Source organism: Solanum lycopersicum, chromosome 1 (genome assembly GCF_036512215.1).
Source record: "Solanum lycopersicum chromosome 1, SLM_r2.1".
In the NCBI taxonomy this organism is placed as follows: Eukaryota; Viridiplantae; Streptophyta; class Magnoliopsida; order Solanales; family Solanaceae; genus Solanum; species Solanum lycopersicum.
The window spans coordinates 87,912,402-87,933,778 of NC_090800.1; the positions used below are offsets into that span (position 1 = coordinate 87,912,402).

At 33.9% G+C, this 21,377-nt stretch overlaps 1 protein-coding gene across 17 annotated transcripts in view; it reads left to right on the forward strand.

Annotated features, from left to right (window-relative positions):
- Positions 1–21,377, forward strand: part of LOC101262962 (zinc finger CCCH domain-containing protein 19-like) — a 32,906-nt gene that overhangs the window by 1,568 nt on the left and 9,961 nt on the right. For 3 of the 17 annotated variants that reach the window (XM_069289181.1, XM_069289186.1, XM_069289189.1), the window contains exons 4-11: positions 119–1,703; positions 1,980–3,040; positions 3,134–3,785; positions 4,773–4,882; positions 6,710–6,769; positions 11,181–11,329; positions 16,549–16,628; positions 20,345–20,532. In XM_069289181.1, coding sequence (XP_069145282.1) covers positions 11,226–11,329; positions 16,549–16,628; positions 20,345–20,532 — 372 coding nt within the window. In that variant the 5' untranslated portion in view covers positions 119–1,703; positions 1,980–3,040; positions 3,134–3,785; ... (1 more) ...; positions 6,710–6,769; positions 11,181–11,225. Of the gene's footprint in view, positions 1–118; positions 1,704–1,979; positions 3,041–3,133; positions 3,786–4,760; positions 4,883–5,264; positions 5,480–5,600; positions 6,041–6,709; positions 6,770–7,487; positions 7,886–11,180; positions 11,330–16,548; positions 16,629–20,344; positions 20,533–21,377 lie in introns of those variants that run through there. The other 14 variants (XM_069289151.1, XM_069289146.1, XM_069289144.1 and 11 more) reach the window with 14 other exon arrangements.

The following is a 21,377-nucleotide window of genomic DNA, read 5'->3' on the forward strand; positions in this document are numbered from 1 at the left end:
CTTGAGATTGAGGCGTAGTTATCGATTATGAGCTATTTCTTGATCTCTTCATTGTTATTTTAACTTTTATGAGACGCTAAAAGATTTCCCCTTTTTCTCTGTTTTGAAAATGCAATAGATTTGCTAGGTGGAGCCATTCATTGGAGCTGCAGTTGCTGCGTTGTACTTATCCCTCTATGTTGTTTGACTTGGCTCCTCTACTTATAGTTGTGGTTCTTTCTTTCTTTCTCTTTTTTTATAATTAATTTCTTGGGATAATATCACTTTATTTGACAAAAAAAGAGAGCATAAACTCGGAAAGAACACAAAACTTGTAAGCTCCATCAGAAAGTTGCATTAATCTGTACATATATACATATATATATACATATATATATATATATATATGTATGTATGCATATATACATATATATATACATATATATATATATGTATGCATATATACATATATCTATATCTATATATATATATATAGATGAAAGGGAACGAACTAAAATTTATGGTCCTATTTAATAACTAGAAGGAGAGATAAAGTATTAGCTACATAAACAAATTTCCATCAACTTTACAAAGTAGGAACACCTGAACCAATCAAAAAAAGTAAACAAATATTTAAATATTAAATTGATAAAATGTGACTCAAACATTTTTAAAGCAATTACTACTAAATATTGTTTTGATCGTTGTAGTTCCAACGGACAAATGTTCCCATTCTTTAGTCTAGTTGTTGATAGGTAATTGCGTATCAACAATTCATGAGTTATTCAGCGTTGTACTACAAGAGTAGATTGCTCCTATCCAAGTAGTATGACTTTCTTGAAGTATAATATTTATTAAGCAATTGCTACTTAAATTGTTTCGATCGTCGTAGTCCGAAGCTGACAACTGTTTCCGATCTTCTATCTAGTTGTTGACTGTGTATTAGCAATTCATAACTTTTTTGATGTAGAAAATTTCTCAAGTAATTACTATTAAACATTATTTTGATTGTCGTGGTTCCAAATTGACAAATGTTTCTATTCTTCTGTCTACTTGTTGAGTGTGTGTCAAAAATTCATAAGTTATTAATTGCTAAAATCCAAGAAAAGATTCCTCCAACCAAAGAATTATAACTTTGTTGAATTGGATTCTTCTATCAAAAAAACCTTATTAGAAAAATCACTCCTTTTTTGTTACTCCCAATCCTCTCTTCTTTCGTTACCACAAATTCTCTCATATTTTGTTATTCCAATTGTCTCTTCAATGGTTAATGGTATTGCTCAACAAAACTTTTCAGCTTTCTGTTGAAAAAGGTAGTGATTTCCATCTACGTTGGACCAATAGCGCTGATTTTTTTTCCTTGTTTTGATTTTTATGATATCTTTCAATTGATCAAAATGACATTCATGTTTTTTAGGTCAATGGGTGCTAGAAGTGTTTGAAAATCCATAATATTTTTTATGATTCTTGGAACTTGCTTTTCTGCTGTGTTTTGTTAATAGCAGTGTTGTGAATGGCGAGCGCCTCATCGCCAAAGGCGAGAAGCGAGGCCTTCTCGCCATTCCACACTGAGGCGAGGCGACATACAAAAGGCGACCCATGGCGACAAAAATGGCGCCGCCTCTTTCGATCTCTTCTCCCCGACTCCTCTTCCAAAATTTGCCGGTCGCGTTCTTCTCTTGTTCTCCATCATCTTCGAGTTGCTGCTGCACTGAGGACCTGAGGTATACCTCTTTTTTTTTTGTTCTTTTGATCTTTTCAGTTCTTCTTTCTCAGTTCTTCTTTTCGGTTCTTGTTTTCTTCTTCAGTTCTTCTTGAGTAGTTTTTTTTTTCCTTCATCAGTCATGACTGCTGACTGCTTTGTTTTTTTCCTCGGTTCTCTTTTGTATTCACTGCTTTGTGCTTACTGGTTACTGCTAGTCTGCTAGACTGCTACTTCGTACTACCTACAATTTTCTTTTAAAATTCTTTCCTAATTATTTATTCATTTGTCCGTGAAGGCATAAACATTGAATTGATTGAATTCACTAACCAATGGTTGATGCTAGCAAAAAGAGGGATATTGAATGGAATTATGGTACTCAAGGAGCAACGAAAAATTCAATTAATTGCAACTTTTGTGGGAGTACTTTTAATGGTGGAATAACTCAACACAAGCAATATTTAGTGGGTGGTTTCAAGAATGTTAAACAATGTACCGCTTGTCCGTCGGAGATTAGAGAATAAGTAAGGGCTTATATGCAAAATAAGATTGCTCATAATCCCAAATTTCAAGTGAGGTAACCGGAAGAATATATTGATATTGATGATCTTGATGAAATAGATGATTATGCGGAAATGATGCCTCCCTCCAAAACTCAAAAAATATCTTCTAGTGGAGATGCATCATCCACCGCACGGAATGCGACGAAAGGCCCTGTGAATTTCTATTTTTCATAGAAATCAACACAAAAAGGAGGCTTTGAAAAAGGAGGAGGAATTGATGAAACAAAGAAAATTCTAAGAGAGCGTGCGGTAAATGCTTTTGCAATTTGGATGTATGATGCGGGCTCCCTTTTAATTGTGTCAATCACAAATCATTCGATAAATTTATTGAGGCGGTAGGACAACATGGCCCCGGAATGAAGCCTTCTACATTTTATGAAGTTAGAGTAACTCACCTAAAAAAAGAGGTCGAAAAAGTAGAAAAAATAGTTGATGAGCATAAAGTGCAATGGACAAAGTTTGGATGTTCCATTATGATGGACAAATGAACCATGCAAAATGGTAAAATGATCATCAATATTTTGGTGAATTCTCCAATTGGTAGTGTATTTCTTGGTTCTGTTGATGCTAGCAATGAATCTACCGATTCCACCAAAATATAAAAGTTATTTGAAAGCACTATTAAAAGAATTGGACTGGAAAATGTTGTACAAATTGTCACCGATAATGCCAGTGAGAATGTTAAAGCGGGAAGAATGATGATGGGTGCGTTCCACACATTTATTGGACTCCATTTGCCGCTCATTGATCAACTTGATATTTGGTGATATATTCAAGGTTAAGCCATATGCTTTTGGTAATATCACTCTCATATCGACCTATCCTAACTTTCTTTATAGTCAATAGTTCATTAACTACTAATTAATATAATATAATCTTTCTGTAACAGTTTTTAAGAAGGTCATCAAAATCCATTCTTACATTAGTCAAAAGACCATTGTTGTTAAACTTGATGAGAAAATTCACCAAGGAAAGAAATTTGGTGAAACCGACCAAGACAGGATTTGCAACAGCCTTCTTAACTTTGAGACCGATGTAGTAAATTTGCAAATGAAACTTTTGGGAAAGAAGTTGCCAATCTTATTATTTCTGTCCACTTTTGGAATGATGTTGTTCGAGCAATTACAATTTGTGGCCCTTTGACAAAAGTGCTTCGGTTGGTGGATGGGGGAAAAAACCCACCAATAGGTTATATTTATGAAGCAATGGATAGGGCCAAATAAGCTATTGCACAGAGTTTTCGTGGAGTTAATAAGGAATATGAGAAAGTGTTTAAAATTATTGATACAAGGTGATCAGACCAACTCCATTGGCCTTTGCATGCTGCGGGCCATGTTTTGAACCCATGATTATATTATAAAACTCAAGAGGAGGGAACTATACTAAAGACTCTGTGGACCGAGTATTATGCATGTGTTGAGATGTTGGTCCATGATACAACAATACAAGATTCACTAGTCGCTGATCTTCCTAGGTACAAATGGCGGATGGACTATTTGATTGTGGTCCGGCTAAAAGAGCTAGAGACACAAGGTCACCGGGTAAGTGGGTTGATTTAGATCTTACTTATATTATTTGACTTATTTACATTCATTAACCTTTAAATTTATTTTATTATAGTTGAATAGTGGCCACTATTTGGTAGTGAAACACCAAACTTGCAAAAGTTTGCCATGAAAGTATTAAGCCTAACTTGTAGCTCATCCGGTTGTGATCGAAATTGGAGTGTGTTTGAACACGCAAGTAAATAACTTATATCCGAATTTCCATATTATATTATTATCAATATCGATAAGTTAATATCAATAACTTATGCACAAATTCATTCCAAAAAGAGGAATAGGCTTGCACTATCGAGTCTCAATGATCTAGTGTACATTATTAATCTTTGTCTGCTCATGTTCTATGGTGTTATTCCTATTTGGTGAGTCAAAGTGTTTCTTCTTTGACTACAATGTGTTAAATAATTTGGTAAGAGTTTACCAAAATAATTGTTATTAGTGGTAATTAATATGCAGTTTTCAAATATGTAAATATTATTTTGAAAATAGTAAAGCATCGATTCAGAATTTACATAGAGGATCAGATGAGTTGATTCCGGATCGCTGCTAAAGTAAAACAAGTATATTGTCCAACGGTCCAACCCAAAGAAGAATAGCAGAAAACCTAGTTTGAATAGCTTCAAAGGTTGAGAAAGAAAATTAGAAATAGGTCACTATAAAACTTTAACAGGATTTTGATAAATCTCGAAGTAGAAATTTGATATGTGAAAAGAGTGGAATAGATGGATGAAAAGATTATACGCGATGAAATAAGATAAATCGACCTCTTAAAGAAGCTCAGTAAATTTGGAAGAGAAATAAGCAAGCAGGTCAAGTAAATTGGGTGGAGAGAGTGAGGCAATGATCATAATCTTATTTTCATCTTCGAAGTCTTAATATAGAATATTTTCTTCTATTGAAAACTTTATGTTAAGCACCGAGTTTGCTTTCAAACTGACATCTTTCTTGTTTAAGCGATTGTTTCAGGGATCCAGCCTGTATCAAGCGATAACTGCTGTTGCAAGAGTTCAATTCAAGTTTCAAATATCGCAAAAAATGTTTGCTTGAACACGCTTTCTGATGATGAATTTTCTAATGTAACCTACTTCAACCCTTTTATGATCATTCTACCTATATGTTCATTACATAAGATATTAAATGTTGTCAATCCAAGTCTTGTCATGTACAAACACGTGTAATACTGCTAAAAGCAGACTGCAAAAGAGTTGATAATTTTGGATGTTGGTTATTTTCTAGGATATATTTGTTTTAATCTTTTAAAAAGGATCAAAGGTTTTCTCTTGTTTTGAGAAGTTGTTATCATTGGCTGTTTCTGATTTTTGTGTTAGCGGTGTCATAATAGATTTCACTCTTGGAAAAGATCCTGATTGCAGCCAATGATAGGAGGTGCAGCATGTGGATTAGCTATCCTCTTTTTTGTACTAACAGAAGAAAACATCTTTTTAACTCTTCTTGTAGGTGCAATTTACACCACAAATATGGGAACTTTATATGTTTTCCAGTTACTGTACAACAACATACTCAGTGTAATCCCATATCTAGGGTATGGGGAGGGTAGAGAGTATGCATACATCACCCCCTTTATGTTTTTAGTTACGGAAAAAAAACAAATTCAGTGACTGAAGAGTGGCTTCATTTGGGTTACCAATATTCTCAACCTTGTGAAAGCTGAGGTAGGTTTTGTGTGATCATCAAATTGGAAGTAATTTAAATTATCCTAGATGATAAATATTTGATAGCATTCTAGAGCTGCTGGACTGCCACTGTAACTGAAGCACTCCAGTTTTTGTTCAGTCTTTTGAGCTACTCTTGGTGCATTTACACTAATGGAAATGGCTTATCCAAAAAAAAAAAGGTTATGGACCTAATAGAAAGCAGTGTTGTGAATGGCGAGCGCCTCATCGCCAAAGGCGAGAGGCGAGGCGAGGCGAGCCCTTCTCGCCATTCCACACTGAGGCGAGGCGACCCAAAAAAGGCGACCCATGGCGAGGTATGGCGAGCTAATGGCGACAAAAATGGCGCCGCCTTTTTGATTTAAATTTTTTAAAAAGGTTTGAATTAACAATATTAATCAAAATTAGGGTTTTTTTTGTTTATTTTCAAAATTTGCTGCTGCCCTACTCCTCTTCCCCTCGCAATCTCTTCGCGATCTCTTCTATTGTCAAAATTTGCCGGTCGCATCTCTTCTCTTGTTCTCCATCATCTTCGAGTTGTTGCTGCACTGAGGACCTGAGGTATACCTCTTTTTTTTTCTTCTTCTTTTGATCTTTTCAGTTCTTTTCTTCAAGAGTCGGATAGTTTTGAAGAAGAATAGACATTTTAAGTTTTAGTATTGTATTTTGAATTATTTGGTCTTTAAAGTTTTACTACTATTGGTTTTTGAATTGAATATTTGCTAATATGTGTTATTACTATTAAGATTTTGGATATTTATATATGCAATTAAATATTTTTAATCTTTGGTATTAATTGGCGCCTTAATTCAAAAAGGCAAGCGCCTCGCCGCGTGGCGAGGCAGGCCCTTGTCGCCTTTTGTCGCCTCTCGCTGTCCAAAACACTGATAGAAAGGCACCTATTGATTATTCCCATTTCCATTTACTGATTATCACTTTGAGTATATCTTGAACTGAGGGAAAAAGCTGATTGAATGTTATTACTAATAAAAAAAGGAAATGATTGAACATTTCTAGTAGTCTAGATTCTAATGGAAGCTAGTTTTAGGTTTCTTCAGAATACAACATAGCATCTTACCGTAAGTTGATTTGAAGCTGTTACATGTATTCATTTATACTTGAGAAACATCTTAACAGTGCGGAACTACCCAATGGGAAAAACTCTACCAAAAAGCTTTCTTGGTTAACCCTTCAATTTAATGTGTGTTGACATTTTTCTCTGTTTTTCAGGAAGAATGTGCTGAGTTCAGAAAGAAAGTCAAAGATGGGATTTTTAAAAAGCTTACAGTAGTAAGTTATTTTGGCTTGCATTTTGACATAACTATTACGTTGAAACATAGTCTCGATGTTATTATATGACTGAAAATTTTAATATGATTTAACTATTGTTTCCAGTATAAAGTACTCCCAAATAAATGAAGCATCTTGAATGACCTTTAGATCAGCTGTTTAATGAAGAAAGAATTTCTAAGGGTCAAAAATATTATTTTGCTGTGGTTTCAAATTTATTTTTCACCTTCTATAAATTTTGTTAGAGTAACGAAGTAACAATTACGAGAGTGGTGAGCGTTTGACCTCAAACAAGTAGATTGTCTCTAAAAAAATTTATTTATGTTGTTGTGTTGTACATTTTTTAACTGTCTTAACTTATTTATAATTAATATTAATATCGAAAACATTCGCCTAAATTTTATTACAACGAGTAATTCTAACTATAAAATAATCAGATACATATATTATGATAAATTATGTGAAGGATAAAATGATTAGATATCAAGACATTTTTAATCATTAATTAATATACTTACAATTCTCGAGATATGTGGTGACATCAAATCATTAAGTTTCTGTTGAAATGTCTTAAAAACTTACTAAAATTTACTCTTTTTTTTCCTTATACGAGTCAATTATTGTAAATATTGTTCAAAACCTTAGAAAAATTTATTTAATGATATATAAAGTTATTCGATTACATGTTTATTTAAATCATGATCTCATTTATTTTTTTAACATTGTTATTTTAAATTTATTTTTCTACATTAATAATAATGAATTTAGTTTGCTTAGCTCTCTAAAATTGATATCATAAGATAAATCAAATCAAATAGAGTACTACTATCTTCTCCGACGATTACAATTGCCCAGCAAGTATTGTTTTTACTGTAGAAGAATTATACAGTGTTTGAGATCAAGGAAAAATATGGTCAGTAGGGTTTTGGGTTCCGAATTTATGGTGTGTTCTTCAAGATTTGAGGGATGGCAATGTTGAATATGTATATTGGGACTGTAATTTTATGTGAAGAGCTTGGTAATTTGAAGAATGATTTTGGTGGATGTTCGAAAACAGAGTTAGTTGTGTTCGTCTTGTGGTGAGTTTTTGCGAAAATATGAAGGAGATGATACCCAGTAAGTGCAATCTTATAATCTATTTTTAATCCTTGCACCAATATGATCTCCAAAAATAGCATATTAGTGTAAAATTAAATCATGATATGCTAGATATCATGAAAGATGAATTGTTTATTGCTATTACATAGTGGCGCTGTAGTAAAATCTGAAGTATTGCCCTTGGGGTTATTAAATTTCTCAGGAAAATTGCTTGTCATTCTATTTAATCTTGTGTTTAAGGGTGTAGCATCTTTCACCTTAATCTTCCCTCTCTGTTATTGATTTGAGATGTTATTTGCCAACACTTATTACTCCCTTTGTAATTCAATTTTCTATTTGTCAGCAGTTAAAACAGTTATGCTACTCTATCCCTTGGTAATCTTTTTTAAGTCGGGATAAATTTTTTTCTAGGTAATGATCTAAACTAATATTCTTATGGGTGAAGGGTCAAAAACATACCTAAAGTAATCCAGTTTTTTCGAGCTCCATATCTGAAGTGTGCAAATCTCCAATCTGAGCTATCACCAAATGTTTATAGAAACACACCTAAAATTTCTCTTTGAAAGGATGCAATTCATCTCGATTTATCTTGAAAGCATCATATGCATTCCTTTTAAAAATACATACAAGGATCAAATTACATCTATCTTTCTTTCTGATCAGATAGCCAGAATTATCATATATACTAGTATTCTTGAGCTGATCTCGGCATTCTCCGTATAAAGTTCTTTCATATTAAAAAAATAAGAGTTGGTAAAAAGATGAAAATCTAGTGTTGCAACTGAGGATCCAGACAAAAGCGGTTAGGCATATGTGTAGCGACTGAGGAGAGCATAATACTGCTCAACTAGCACATAGTGAATAAAAGGAAGTCACTCAATATGAGACCTATGTTGCTCGGACTCTTCAAAAATTTCAAGGGGTGCGTGTCGGATTCGCTAAAAGTAGTGTATTTTTGGAGAATCCAACACGGGTGCAGCATCGAAAGTGAAGAGTCTGCGCAACTTAGAGATGAGTAATGTTACGATTTGCTGTGCAAGTTAAGTTTAATAACTTTTAATTATAAGGTATTTTGATATACTATATTGATCACCCTTGAAAAGAGGCACATTGATACTCCCATATCGTTTAAATCCAATAACATTGATGGCTATAAGTGAATTTACTAATACCTCATCTATCAAGTTTAAGAAAGCAGATGATCGAATAACTTTGTATCTTCAATGACATCATATATACACTAACCACAAGCTCAATATATATTGCTTTATCTGTTTTACTTTGTGACGACTAGAATTAGGAGAGGCAACTAAGCTTTTTATTATTTTTTTGTTAATTATTTTTTTAATATTTTAACGTACTTTTCAAGTAATATCTGTGGCACATGTGAAGTTTTGAGAGTCCATCAATTTCTTAAAATATTTTTTTAAATATTGGGAGAGGTCTGAAATATATCCGAATTTAACCAAAATTGTTGTAACAATCCCAAACTTTGGGCGAGACTTATTACGCTTGCATTTAGAGTTGTCAAATGGGCTTGACTCGCTAGGCCCGCCGAGCCCAACCCTTGAATAAAATGGGATTGGGCTCAGTCTATTTGCCTATTTAGGAACGAGGCTTTTTAGCCTAGCCTCATTTGGCCCGCTGGCCTTGTAGGTCTAACCCGCAATCCTCAAAGGCTAGTCTACGGGTTGTGAATTATAAAAATATTTATTATATATCTTTTAAGTAGTTTTTTATTTGTTAAGATTTTGTGAATAAATATTTTAAAATTATCAATACAAAGTCAAGACTATATTTTATACATATATTTTACATTTTAGGGTCATTAGCCCACTAAATTTTCTTATTAGCCCAGGTCTATTACTCCATTATAATTATAAATATTTGACCTTTTTTAATTTTGTTTTTATGTCAAATTATTCACTTCTCCTTTATTGTCTTGTTTATGAAAATAATGATCATGTAATTTTTTTTGCTAGGACGAAGCTTATAATTGTTATATCTTGGCTACTATGTATTTGTTTTGTGTAATTCGTCAACGTTCGTATTCTTTCAAGAGGAAAATGTTGTTCTTTTTTTGGTTGATGGTCAACCCGTCCCTACCCATGGCCCACTTTGGGCTGGGTGGGGCTGCTATTTTACAGACCCCTTAATTAAAGGGCAACTTTCACATATAGCAAATATAAAATTCATATTTGTATGCTATAGCAAAATTTGCATAATTGCACTCCGTAGCAAACATATAAATGTATAATTCGCTATAAAAATATACAATTGAATCAAATTGTATAAAACGAAGTGTATAAAACGAGAAAGAGAAAGAGACTTGGGCAGAGAATTGTAAAAAAATGAAGTGTATAAAACGAATTGTAAAATTATAAGTGTATAAAACAATTATATGCAATTTGAATTTGTATAAAATGAGAAAGAGAAAGACAAAGAGATTTGGGTAGAGAATATATAATTGAATCTAATTGTATAAAACAAGAAAGAGAAATTATATACAATTTAAATTTGTATAAAACGAGAAAGAGAGAAAGGTAACGGAAACTGGGCAGGGGAGTATTTTTATTGTATAATTATAAGTGTAGGATGAAAATATTTGTATTTGTATCTGTATATACAATTTTCTCTCGCTTTATCTCAACAGAAACATAATTTATACATTTTGCTTCTGTTTGTATAAGCGAGAGAGGCGAGGGTGACGAGCGAGATCTGGGAGAGGGGAGAGAAGGGAACAAAAATATATATATTTATACAATTTCCTCTGCTATACAAATAGAAACAGATTTTATACACTTGTGTTTGTATAAAAGTGAGAGGAAGCAAGCGAGAGAGGATTTGAGGGAGAGAGGTGACTGATTAACATTTTTCTACGTGACACAATTAAATCAAAGGGTGGTTATAGCAATTAATTTGTCATTATATACAATTTTTTCTTAATTAAAAGGGTCAGCCCGTCACAACCCATTTAACTCTCAAGCCTGTTATGGTTGGGTTGGGTTGGGCCAGACTATTTTGACAACTTTATTTGCACTATTTAATAGTTATTTAACTCTCAAGCATGTTAGGGTTGGGGGCCAAAAGTTTGAAATCTACAAAAAAAAAATTATGATTTTTGGGATTTTTTTTATGATTTATGGGAAGTGAGCCTTCTTTTCTTGAATGTTTTGCGGCTTCATCAAGCTTTGGATCTGTTAGTGGGTATAATTTTTCTGTTGATTTTTTTTAAAGGGGAAAAGATATACCCTAAGAATTGCAGTTTAGTCTCAATTATCTAAACTAAATAAGGTGTTTTTCTTGATTACAGTGAAGCAGGCATCTGGTAATTTATCAAGAAACCCTTCTGCTATAAATGGCGAAGAACAGGGGCAGGAGGATTTTCAAAAAAGAAAAAGTTGCAGAAGATTGGTGTTTTCAGTGCAAGGATGGAGGAGAGCTCATGATTTGTGATCATGGGTAAGTCTCTTTTTTTTTTCTGACTTGGAGGTGGACGGTACTCTTCCCATCCGAGCAACTCCTGTTGTTCGATAATGGGAAAGTCCTTGGGTTAAAATACCAATTTTATTTTGAACAATTTAAAAACTACGTTTTTCTTTTTCTGTTCGGGCTTTGCTTTCTGGATGAAAACGTAGACATCATTTGGAAGTTTTTTTTTTTGGCTTGAAAAGAACACATGTTCCATCTTTAAAATTGCGCCTCTTCTTGGTGGTCGAATTGTATGGAAACATCATCTTTCTCAGAACCCTAGGTTGTTGGTTAAAATAATTGCAGTTGCTCATTGCATATGGTGAGAAAACAAGAGTTTGCGAGAGAACTTAGCTTGATTGTTCCCACAAGCTGTGGGGTTTAAAGAACTAAGTTTACATGTTCTATAAGGGAAAGGAAATCAATATAAATCAATACCTAATTAAAATAGGAGTAAATCAAGCCACCTACTATATTTACATATATGATATAGAATATTCTACTTATGTAATTTAGATGGGCAGAAATTATCATATAAATATCGCCCTTTTGTTTTATTTTAGGATTCTATCACGCTCTCTTAAGCTGGTGCGTACAAATTATATGTACCAAACTTGTTAAATGCATAACTCGTTTTGGGACCGGCTAGGGACTTAGTGAATATGTACGCAAGTTGGTTATTTGACTGCACGAACCTTGTTACAATGTCTCCTAAGAGTACCTTTTCACCGAGAAATGACAATCAATATTTATGTGTTTGGTCCTCTTGTAAAACATTGTGTTTGATGCAATGGGAAGTGTAGCTTCATAATCGCACACAAGTTCCTTTCCATTTGTATCTCCTAATGTCAACTCTTTCCGTAGTTGCTTGATTCATATGAGTTCAGATGTTGCCACTATCATGGCGCAATATTCCACTTATACAGTGGCTAGAGCTAGCAACCACATATATTTCTTACTTTTCCAAGACACGAAATTTTCCCCGACTAGAACACAATATCCAGATTTGGATCCTCGGCCTTCATAATGTAATTCTTTCCATGGACCAAATTTTATGTATCGAATGATGCCAATAATTGCATTCTAGCGACTACACAAGGAGAATTTAAGAACCGACTTACAACATCAACATGAAAGGTAATATATCGAGTCACTAAGATAATTCAACCTTCCTACTTGCGTTCTATATCTTTTAGGATCGCTAAGAGGCTTCCCTAACCTAGTAGGAGCTTAACGTTTGAATACATTAGAAAATTAAAGGTGCTGCAATCTGTCATCCTTTTCTCTCCAAGATTATCAAGTGCATACTTCCTTTGTGAAAAGACAATTTTTGATTTGGATTGAGCAACCTCAATGCCCCAAAAGTACCTCAATCGACCAAAACCTTATTATGAAGATGTTGGAAAGGGTGATGTTTCAATTCAGTAATTTCCTCATCACTACCTGTGATAACTATGCCATCAACATACACTACCAATCATGCACAAACCTGGAGCAAAGTTACAATAAAGCACATAATGATCAACTACACTTTGTACTATGTCAAACTTCCCAACAACTATGCTTAACTTCTAAACTATGCTTGAGAAGATTAGTTCAAGACATAAAGGGCTCGTCGTAGTCTATACACCATGTTACTAGACTTCCTCCGAGTAACAAATTTAAATAGTTGCTCTATATTTACCTCATCTTTGAGATCTCCATGAAGAAAATCATTTTTAATATCCAACTGATAGAGACACCAATGATGCACAACCACCATGGATAAAAAGAGATGGATTAAAGCAATCTTGGCCATAGAAAAAAAGGTATCGCAGTCGTGACCAAAAATCCTTGTATAACCGTTGGCCGAGTCGTGCTTTGAGGTGATCAATCTATCCATCAAGGCCAACCTTCACTGTATATGCCAAATGACAACCAATTGTTGATTCATCTGGAGGTACATGTTTTCAAGTACCACTAGAGTGTAAGCAAACATCTTCTCAATCATAGCTTATTACCAGCATCAATAACAAAAAGTTTTTCCTATAGTCTTAGAGTAGCCACAACTGATAGTGATGTTGCAAAGGCAGAATAGGCCAGTGATAAACGATGATAGCACAAACAAGTACAGGGTGAGGTTATGAGTAGAGCAATTATTTGTACGAATGACAATAAAAGAACTCTATGTAGACCAGTCCTCAGTAGGCAAGGATTCCGGTGGCAGGCATGCATCATATGTGCACGAACAATAATGATAGGTCAATAGTAGTAGAGGTGCAAGAGGAAGATGGAGTTATACATCATGACATAGAAGGATATACTGTGGTGGTATCTCTTAAAGATATAACTAGTATAACCTCATAAACGCCTAATTAGTTAGCAAAAAAAGATGTAAAGTAGGGTTGACCTTCAAAAAACATCAACTGACATAAGGTATTGCTAGAGGTCAGGTGAGCAACATCGATATCCTTTCAATACCCTTGAATGACCAGGAAAAACACTTTTAAGACTAGGGGAGCTAATTTGTCTATTCTTGGAGCGAGTATATGGACAAAATATGTGCTTCGAAAGATGTGTGGTAGAAAAGAGAATAAGGTTGATTGGGGAAACAAAATCGAGTGTCGACCTGATTTTGAATATCATTCTAAGGCATACGGTTGGATAACAAAGGGGAGCACTACATTTCCTCTAAAGCGCAATGGAGCATTTGCTTGAATGAGATGAATGCATGCTTTCTCAACAATTTCCCTATTTTCTCTCTCTGTGGCCCAATTTTGTTGTGTACTCTAAGGATGAGGTTTTTTATGAAAAACTCCATCGGAAGAAAGAATTTTTTTAAGTTGAGATTATAAATATATACATGCATTATCACTACGAAAGGTGCTAGTAGAAACGCTAAATTGTTTTTTTTTTAAATTTCAATACAAAAAGTTCGAAAATGGAAAATAATTCAAAATGATCTTTCTTTAAGATCATACAAGTGCACCTTGAGTAATCAATAATGAGAGTAAGGGGTTGTTTGGTATAACGTATAATAATAGTGCTAAATAGAGTATACTAGTAATGCTTGTATTGTGTTGTGTTTGCATTAATTATACATATATTATTTCTTATACATTGTTAGGATAAGAAATATTATTTCTATAGATTAAGAAAATAATAATTAATCTATAGATTAATTATAAATACGTTATTTCTAGATATTATATACAAAAGTATCTTCATAATTATGGTAGAAAAGACGTAGAAGTAGTTTTAGGGATAACTGTATCTTTAGCTATGTTAATGCATGCATTAATCCCTTGCGTTACTAATACCTAGAAATTCATAGGTATAGGTGAGTGATCTCTAGATTGTTTCTCGTATTCTCCCCCACTTTGAAACCTTTGATCCAACCATTTGCTTTTGCAATTTGGAATAGGTTGCTCAACCCTTCCATAACCAAGATAAAAAGAAAAGGAGATAGAGGTCCCCTTGTCTCAAACCCATGTTTGATGGGAAAAACCCACATGGTTTTCTGTTGATCAGAATAGAGAATTCCACTGAACTTATGCGATGTCTGATCCACTTTAACCATCTTTGACCAAAACCCATCCTCTGCATCATCTTCATCAAAAAGTTCCAATTCAGGTGATCATATGCCTTCAGGATATCCAGCTTGCATAGGATCACGGGTTGTTTGTCCTTTTTCCTGGAATCAACACATTCATTGGCTATCAACACTGCATCCACGATCTACCTGCTCTTGATAAAGGCATTTGTTGCTTGTTCACAAGTTTATGCATCACCTTCTTTAGTCTTTCAGCCAAAAGTTTTGCAATTATCTTGTAAACTCCCGCCACTAAACTTATTGGTCTAAAGTCATTAAGTTCTTCTGCCCCTAACTTCTTAGGTATCAAAGCCACAAAAGTAGCATTTATACTCTTCTTAAACACTCCTTCCATATAGAAGTTTTGAGATAACTTTGACAAGTTGGGTACTTGTATTTTTATGTTTGGATAAACTAAGGTGTCCCAATCGTCTGTGAATTAAATCTAGAGAGTCAAGGACCGAAGCCTCATTTGTTTTTATTAAGATTAAGACTTCTGAATTTGAATGCACATCTTAAGATCGTGTATGTAGGTCTGCACATTGAATGATTAAGATTCTTTATTTCTAATTCTCTGATTATGTGTAGAATTTAATGCCTCAGCCAAACGACTTACTGATAAGAGGATTCTGATTATAATTGCTGTACTAGTGTATGCACAGTATCTCTGGATAGTTTCAGAATAACAGAACAATGGAGGTTTTGCTGGAAAAATGATTAGCAATTTTGTACTCTTATTTTATTTTTGCTTTCTAATTAAATGAAGTGTTGGTACCATGTGAGAAAACAATAGTATGAGAGAGTACTTAACTTGGTTATTTCCCACAAGCTATTGAGGTTTAAATAGCTGAGTGTACATGTCCTTAAAAGAGGAAATCAATAGCTAATTAGATAGGAGTAAATCTAAGAGTAAATCAAACCACCTACTATATATACATATATGCTCTAGAATTAATAATGTATGTAAGAAAATAGATACAGGTTGCACCCAAGGATGTGATCTAGTGGTCAATGAAGTGGTTGAAAATCAGGTTCAAATTTCAGCGGAGACAAAAAACAGTATGATTCTTTTCATTTGTCCTACCCTTGGTGGATAGAGATACCTGGTATCTATTGTTGGTGGGAGGTGGCAGGTATCCTATGAAACTAGTTGATGTGATAGAATACTAGCCCAGACACCACGGTCATCATAACAAAAAGTGGTCAGTTTCCAGCTGGGATATCCTTATTAGGAACGTGTCAACTTTACTTCTATGGAACACAAAGTCTATAGATCCGCACTACTGTCAACTTTACTTCTATGGAGGAACAAAGGTTGTAGATCCTCTGATGTCAACTTGACTTATATGAAGCACAAAAAAATCTATATTTTCTAAACCTCACGCTCTACTTTCTGGTCATTCATCTTTTGAGATGAGCACCGCTCTTATGTTTAGAATTTTTGTTAAAAGCTTCTGAAAATTAGTGATAAAAGCAGCATACGGCTTAGCAATTAGCTAGGTAGTCTTTGTTTTGGTTAGCTTTTTTTCTTTTGGCTAGGTACTCTGCAATGGTATTCATTAGGTGTTCCAATTATTTTTACTAAATGATTTTTTCTCTACATGGACTTGTACTAAACAATATATTTTCAACTTTGCAGGGGATGTTTGAAAGCTTATCACCCTGAATGTGTGGGGGTAGAGGACTCAGTTTTGACAAGTGATGAACCTTGGATATGTGGCAAGCCTCTTAATTCATCTTTCCTCAAGCAAATTTAATATTTCTAAATTTACTTTGTCCTTATGTTTTTTCTGGGAGTTCTTTTCCTTTTGCTAGTTTATCGATTTTGACTAACCAAAGTTAAGCGTGACAAAGCTTAGTGTATATTAAGTGAAAAAGGCAACTGAATTTTGAGTTTCTGTTATATTGAGATTTTTCAAAATAATTCACTGCAAAAAAAATTGTATTTGCTATTTCTCCATGTATACTAGACTGAACATGGATATGGACTGCTCTTCTTAAATAATTTGCTTAATAACCTTGCAGTCGCATACACTGTACTAGGTGTTGCTTACCCTTTTACTTGGATGAATCAAAATAGTTTTCTTTGATAAAAAGATATTATTAAAGGGAGGACTTTAAGCTATACATTAGTCGAAGTTCCATGATATCCTCTGTCAGATATAAGGAATTAGAAAACCGCCACTTTGACAAACAAGGTTTCCAGTGGTTTGAGTGTTTGGAAAGTAGTAGTAACTTGGAAGGCTTTTATTTTTTAATTTATTTTTGTTTTGCATTCATATACTTCTCGTTAAAAAATAAGCTTCCAATAAGGCCAAATGATTCCTCCCATAGTATATAACGGTAAGGCATCGAGTAGTGGTTGAAGTCCTCCTTCATGTCACTGTAGCTGCTTTGGGGTTATTAGTTAATTTTACACTCCTATCTTGCCTCAATGAATTTTTTTGATGGTTGGATGTCACATTTAAAATCTTAATCAACTTGCCAGTTATGCACTAAATTAACAACATACTCTGTATAGAAAAGTGGGTGGAGTTTGGATAGGGTAGTGTGTACAACTATGCATAACCTTCCACTTCCTTGTGAAGTTAGAGAGGTTGTTTCTAAAGGACCCCAGGCCTAAGTAATGCATATTAAAAGGAAATAGAAGTGAAGAAGTTCATTACCAATTTTTTTTAAAAAATAGTAGTGAAGAAGTCATGTTGAAAATAATGGAGAAAAGAACAATAACAATAACAAATAATATGATAACCTAAGCAAAAGAGAATAAAACAATAGGTAAAAAAATCGAAGAATAAGATGGTTAGGAGAGTAACAACAATAATACTGATAGGGAAAGCTAGACAACTCGACAATCTACTACTTTCTACCCTAATTCCTCGACCTCCATATTCTCCTATCTAAGGTCATGTCCTCGGTAAGCCGTAGTTGTGCAGTCCTATCTAATCACCTCTCCCTAATACTTCTTCGGTCTATCTTGGCTTCTCCTTAGAACCAACTTGTTCAACCTCTCACACCTTCTCACTAGGACATCTGATCATGTTCTCTTCACATGTTCAAACTATATCAACCTCGCCTCCGTCATCTTGTCCACCACAGGGACCACTTGCACTTTGTCCAGAATATCCTCGTTTCAGATCCCATCTTTCCTAGTATGCCCATACATCCATTACATCATCCTCATTTCCGCTACTTTGAACTTTTGGACGTGTGAGTTCTTGATTGGCCAATACTAAAATGTTTGATTTTAAAATGTTACTCATTATAAATCATCTTTTTTTTCTTCATTAAATTTATGAACCACTGGATTTATCTCAACTGCAGCAGTTCCTGGTATGTATGCTGGTGGGACCCTGTGTTGATAGCTTCCCAAAGAAGTAAATCCTTCTGTTCTATGTTCCTTACAGAGAACGGGAAAATGTTGTCTCATGTTTACTACATCTCCTCTATTTAGAAAGTATTATTCAAGAAGAGTCCAACTTTTACATCCTCGTTTGAGATGTCACTTATTACGTCGTGATAAAAGACTAATGAGAGCGTGTGTATATATAGTACTTCGCAATTGCTTTAGTTAATGATCTCCAACAAATCTCCAAAGAGATGGCCTAGCGGCTAGGAGCTGGATTTAACAACTCAGTGTAATCCCACAAATGAGTATAGGGTTTCTAATACTAAGTATTAAAATATTTTGAAGAAAATCTTTGGAGTATAGTTGTCAGAATTTTAGGCGATTGATATGCAGTACATAGTAGGAGAGAGAGGGGGAGGGGGAGAGAGAAATAGAACTTTAGTGAACATCTTACTATGGATCTCTATTATTTTGTCTACTTCTTGTATGTGGGAGCCCTTTCCCTTTGTAAATGAATATATTTCTTTAAACTTGATAAAAGAAAAATGGACATTTTACTATGAATATATGATAGCCCTTTAAATGATTTTGCATATTGCTCAATTCTAGTATATACTATTTTAGGTTCCAAAAAAGAAAGTTTTGCTTCCATTTTTGTTCAGTCTTAAACTGGAGTTTATTTTCATTCAGCAGATAGTATTATGTTTTAATGCAGCATTAAATGTTTTGTGGGACCAGATTCTCAAAAACAAATACTAACCAACTGATGTTATAGATTCTTCTCTTAGTTACAACGCCAAAAGTCAAATTACGAAAATACATCCTATGTGGAAGAGGGAAAGTTTGTTTCAGAATTGATTGTGAATCTATTTCATTCTATGAAGAATGTTTGCACAAAGCACTTGAATATATTTAGTTGTGCTGATGGCATATGAAAAGCTTTTGTTCATTTTGAGTGATGAGGAAAATAAGATCGAGAAAGACTTCAGACCCCCCCCCCCTCCCCCCTCTAGAGCGTATACTTAAGGATGCATGCATGGAAGCTCAGTAAAATAATTTGCATATTCTAACTCAAGATATAATGTCTTGGCACAAATGAAATGAGTAATTTTCTAGGCAATTTCTGAGGGTCTCACATATCTCCATATTTAGGCAATTCTATGGTCAAGGAATTATAACTGTTCTTTTCTAGAGCCAGTATTTTTCTTTATTTCTTTGTGTAGTTTAGATTAATATTTGTTTCCCAAGGCAAAAGGTAAATATAAAGGCATAAAAATAAATTAGAAGTATGTGTTATTGGATCCTGGCGGCTAGCCCTATTTCATGATGAGCAAGTATGATTAATGGTTATTTAATTCCCTTAAATTTAAACTACTTGAAGGATGATATTCTCATGTGTAAATAAATTATGATAAGAAAATTGTTAAGCTCATAATAGACTTACTCTTAACAAATATAACTTAATATGTAGATACAAGTTTGAGTTCCATACTGAACCTCAGCCTTAATTCTCTACGGATAGACTTCTTTATCATACATGTGCATGCTTAAAAACCTTGATAAGAATATGATAATACATATAAGCCAAGAGAATATAAAATGCTTAAAATAATTATATTCTGAGAAATGATTACTGTAATCATGTATTTTTTTAGTGTTGGAGTTTGATGTAGGAACAAAATTTCCTTTCAATTACAAAAAAATATTAGAATAAATATTATTGCTTATGTTGGCTCCAAATTGCTACTACACCACTTTTTGGAACGATGAACCACAATGTTAGAGATTAGAAGTCTGTGGTAACTGTTGCTGAAATAGATAAGCATTTATCACTCAAAGACATTAGATAAATGGATAGCCTGGTGTATCAAGCTTCCTATGTTCACACAGGCTCCAGGGAAGGCCACACCCCAAGGAACTGTAACGTGGATTTCATTCGAACATTTTAAGTTTGAGTACTTATATATTGTTGACTTATATATTCTCGTGTTAATTTAACTGGTCATGTATTGCTTTTTCATTACATAGAATAAATATAGATAAATATAGTTGTGCAAAATGTAACATCAGTTTTACCGTGTTCCAGGACGACATGCATGCTTAGTTTGCAAAGGAAAATCATATTATCAGTGTTATTGTTGTGATAGAGCTTCATGCTGGAGCTGCATTGGTGAGGTTGACTTTGTCCATCTTAAAGGGAGGAATGGATTGTGTAATAATTGCCTAAAGCTCGCATTGCTTTTGGAAGAAGACAGGAATATTGATTCTGATGGGGTATGCATGATTATTATGTTACTCGAAAACTGTATTTTTTTGGTTCAGTACTGATTAATTAGTTTACATTTTGGAAATGTTTATCTATAAATCCAAAGAGAACTTGTCATGGAAAAATATTGACTGAACTAGCCCAGAAAAACAGCTTGAAAGTGAGGGGGTGTTTGGACTGACTTCTTTAAGTGACTTATAAGTTAAAAGTCACCAGTTTGGGAACCCCCAACTTTTGACTTTTGGCTTCTTTTTGTACTTTTTTCAGCTTTTATGCACTTTTTGTGTTACCCAAACACTTTCAAAACTAAAAAATACTTAAAAAGCCAAAAGTCACTAAAAATAAGTCAATCCAAACACCCACTTTACAGCATGACACTTTATAGCATTGACATACAATTACGTTATAGACGGAGATAAATGAAGCCAAGTCTATAAAGAGCATTGAGAGGTGACAAGTTTGACAACAGGAAAGTATGAGATGCGCTATTGGTTTCTCTTTAAAACACTATATTCATTTGTGATCAGAAAAAGTGAATGATTATTATGTATGAAAAAAGATTAAGTTTCCTGTTCAGTTTTCAACGTGAACTGTATTTTAGAAGTTCAAAAAGTTAACTTTCTCTCAGGAAGTGGCTTCACACAGGTTTAACTAAGAAAATCTTAGTTGTATTCAATAGGTATTGATTTTATCGTCATTTTATTGTTTCCTGAATTAATTCTACCTCTAGGCGTCTGAATATTGAGTTTATTCTAGTAAAACGTGGGGAGGATATTATCACAATGATCTTCTTGTGTCAGAAACTCTATTAACAGCTTACTTTCCTCTGTTTGAGCATGTGAGATTACGTCTT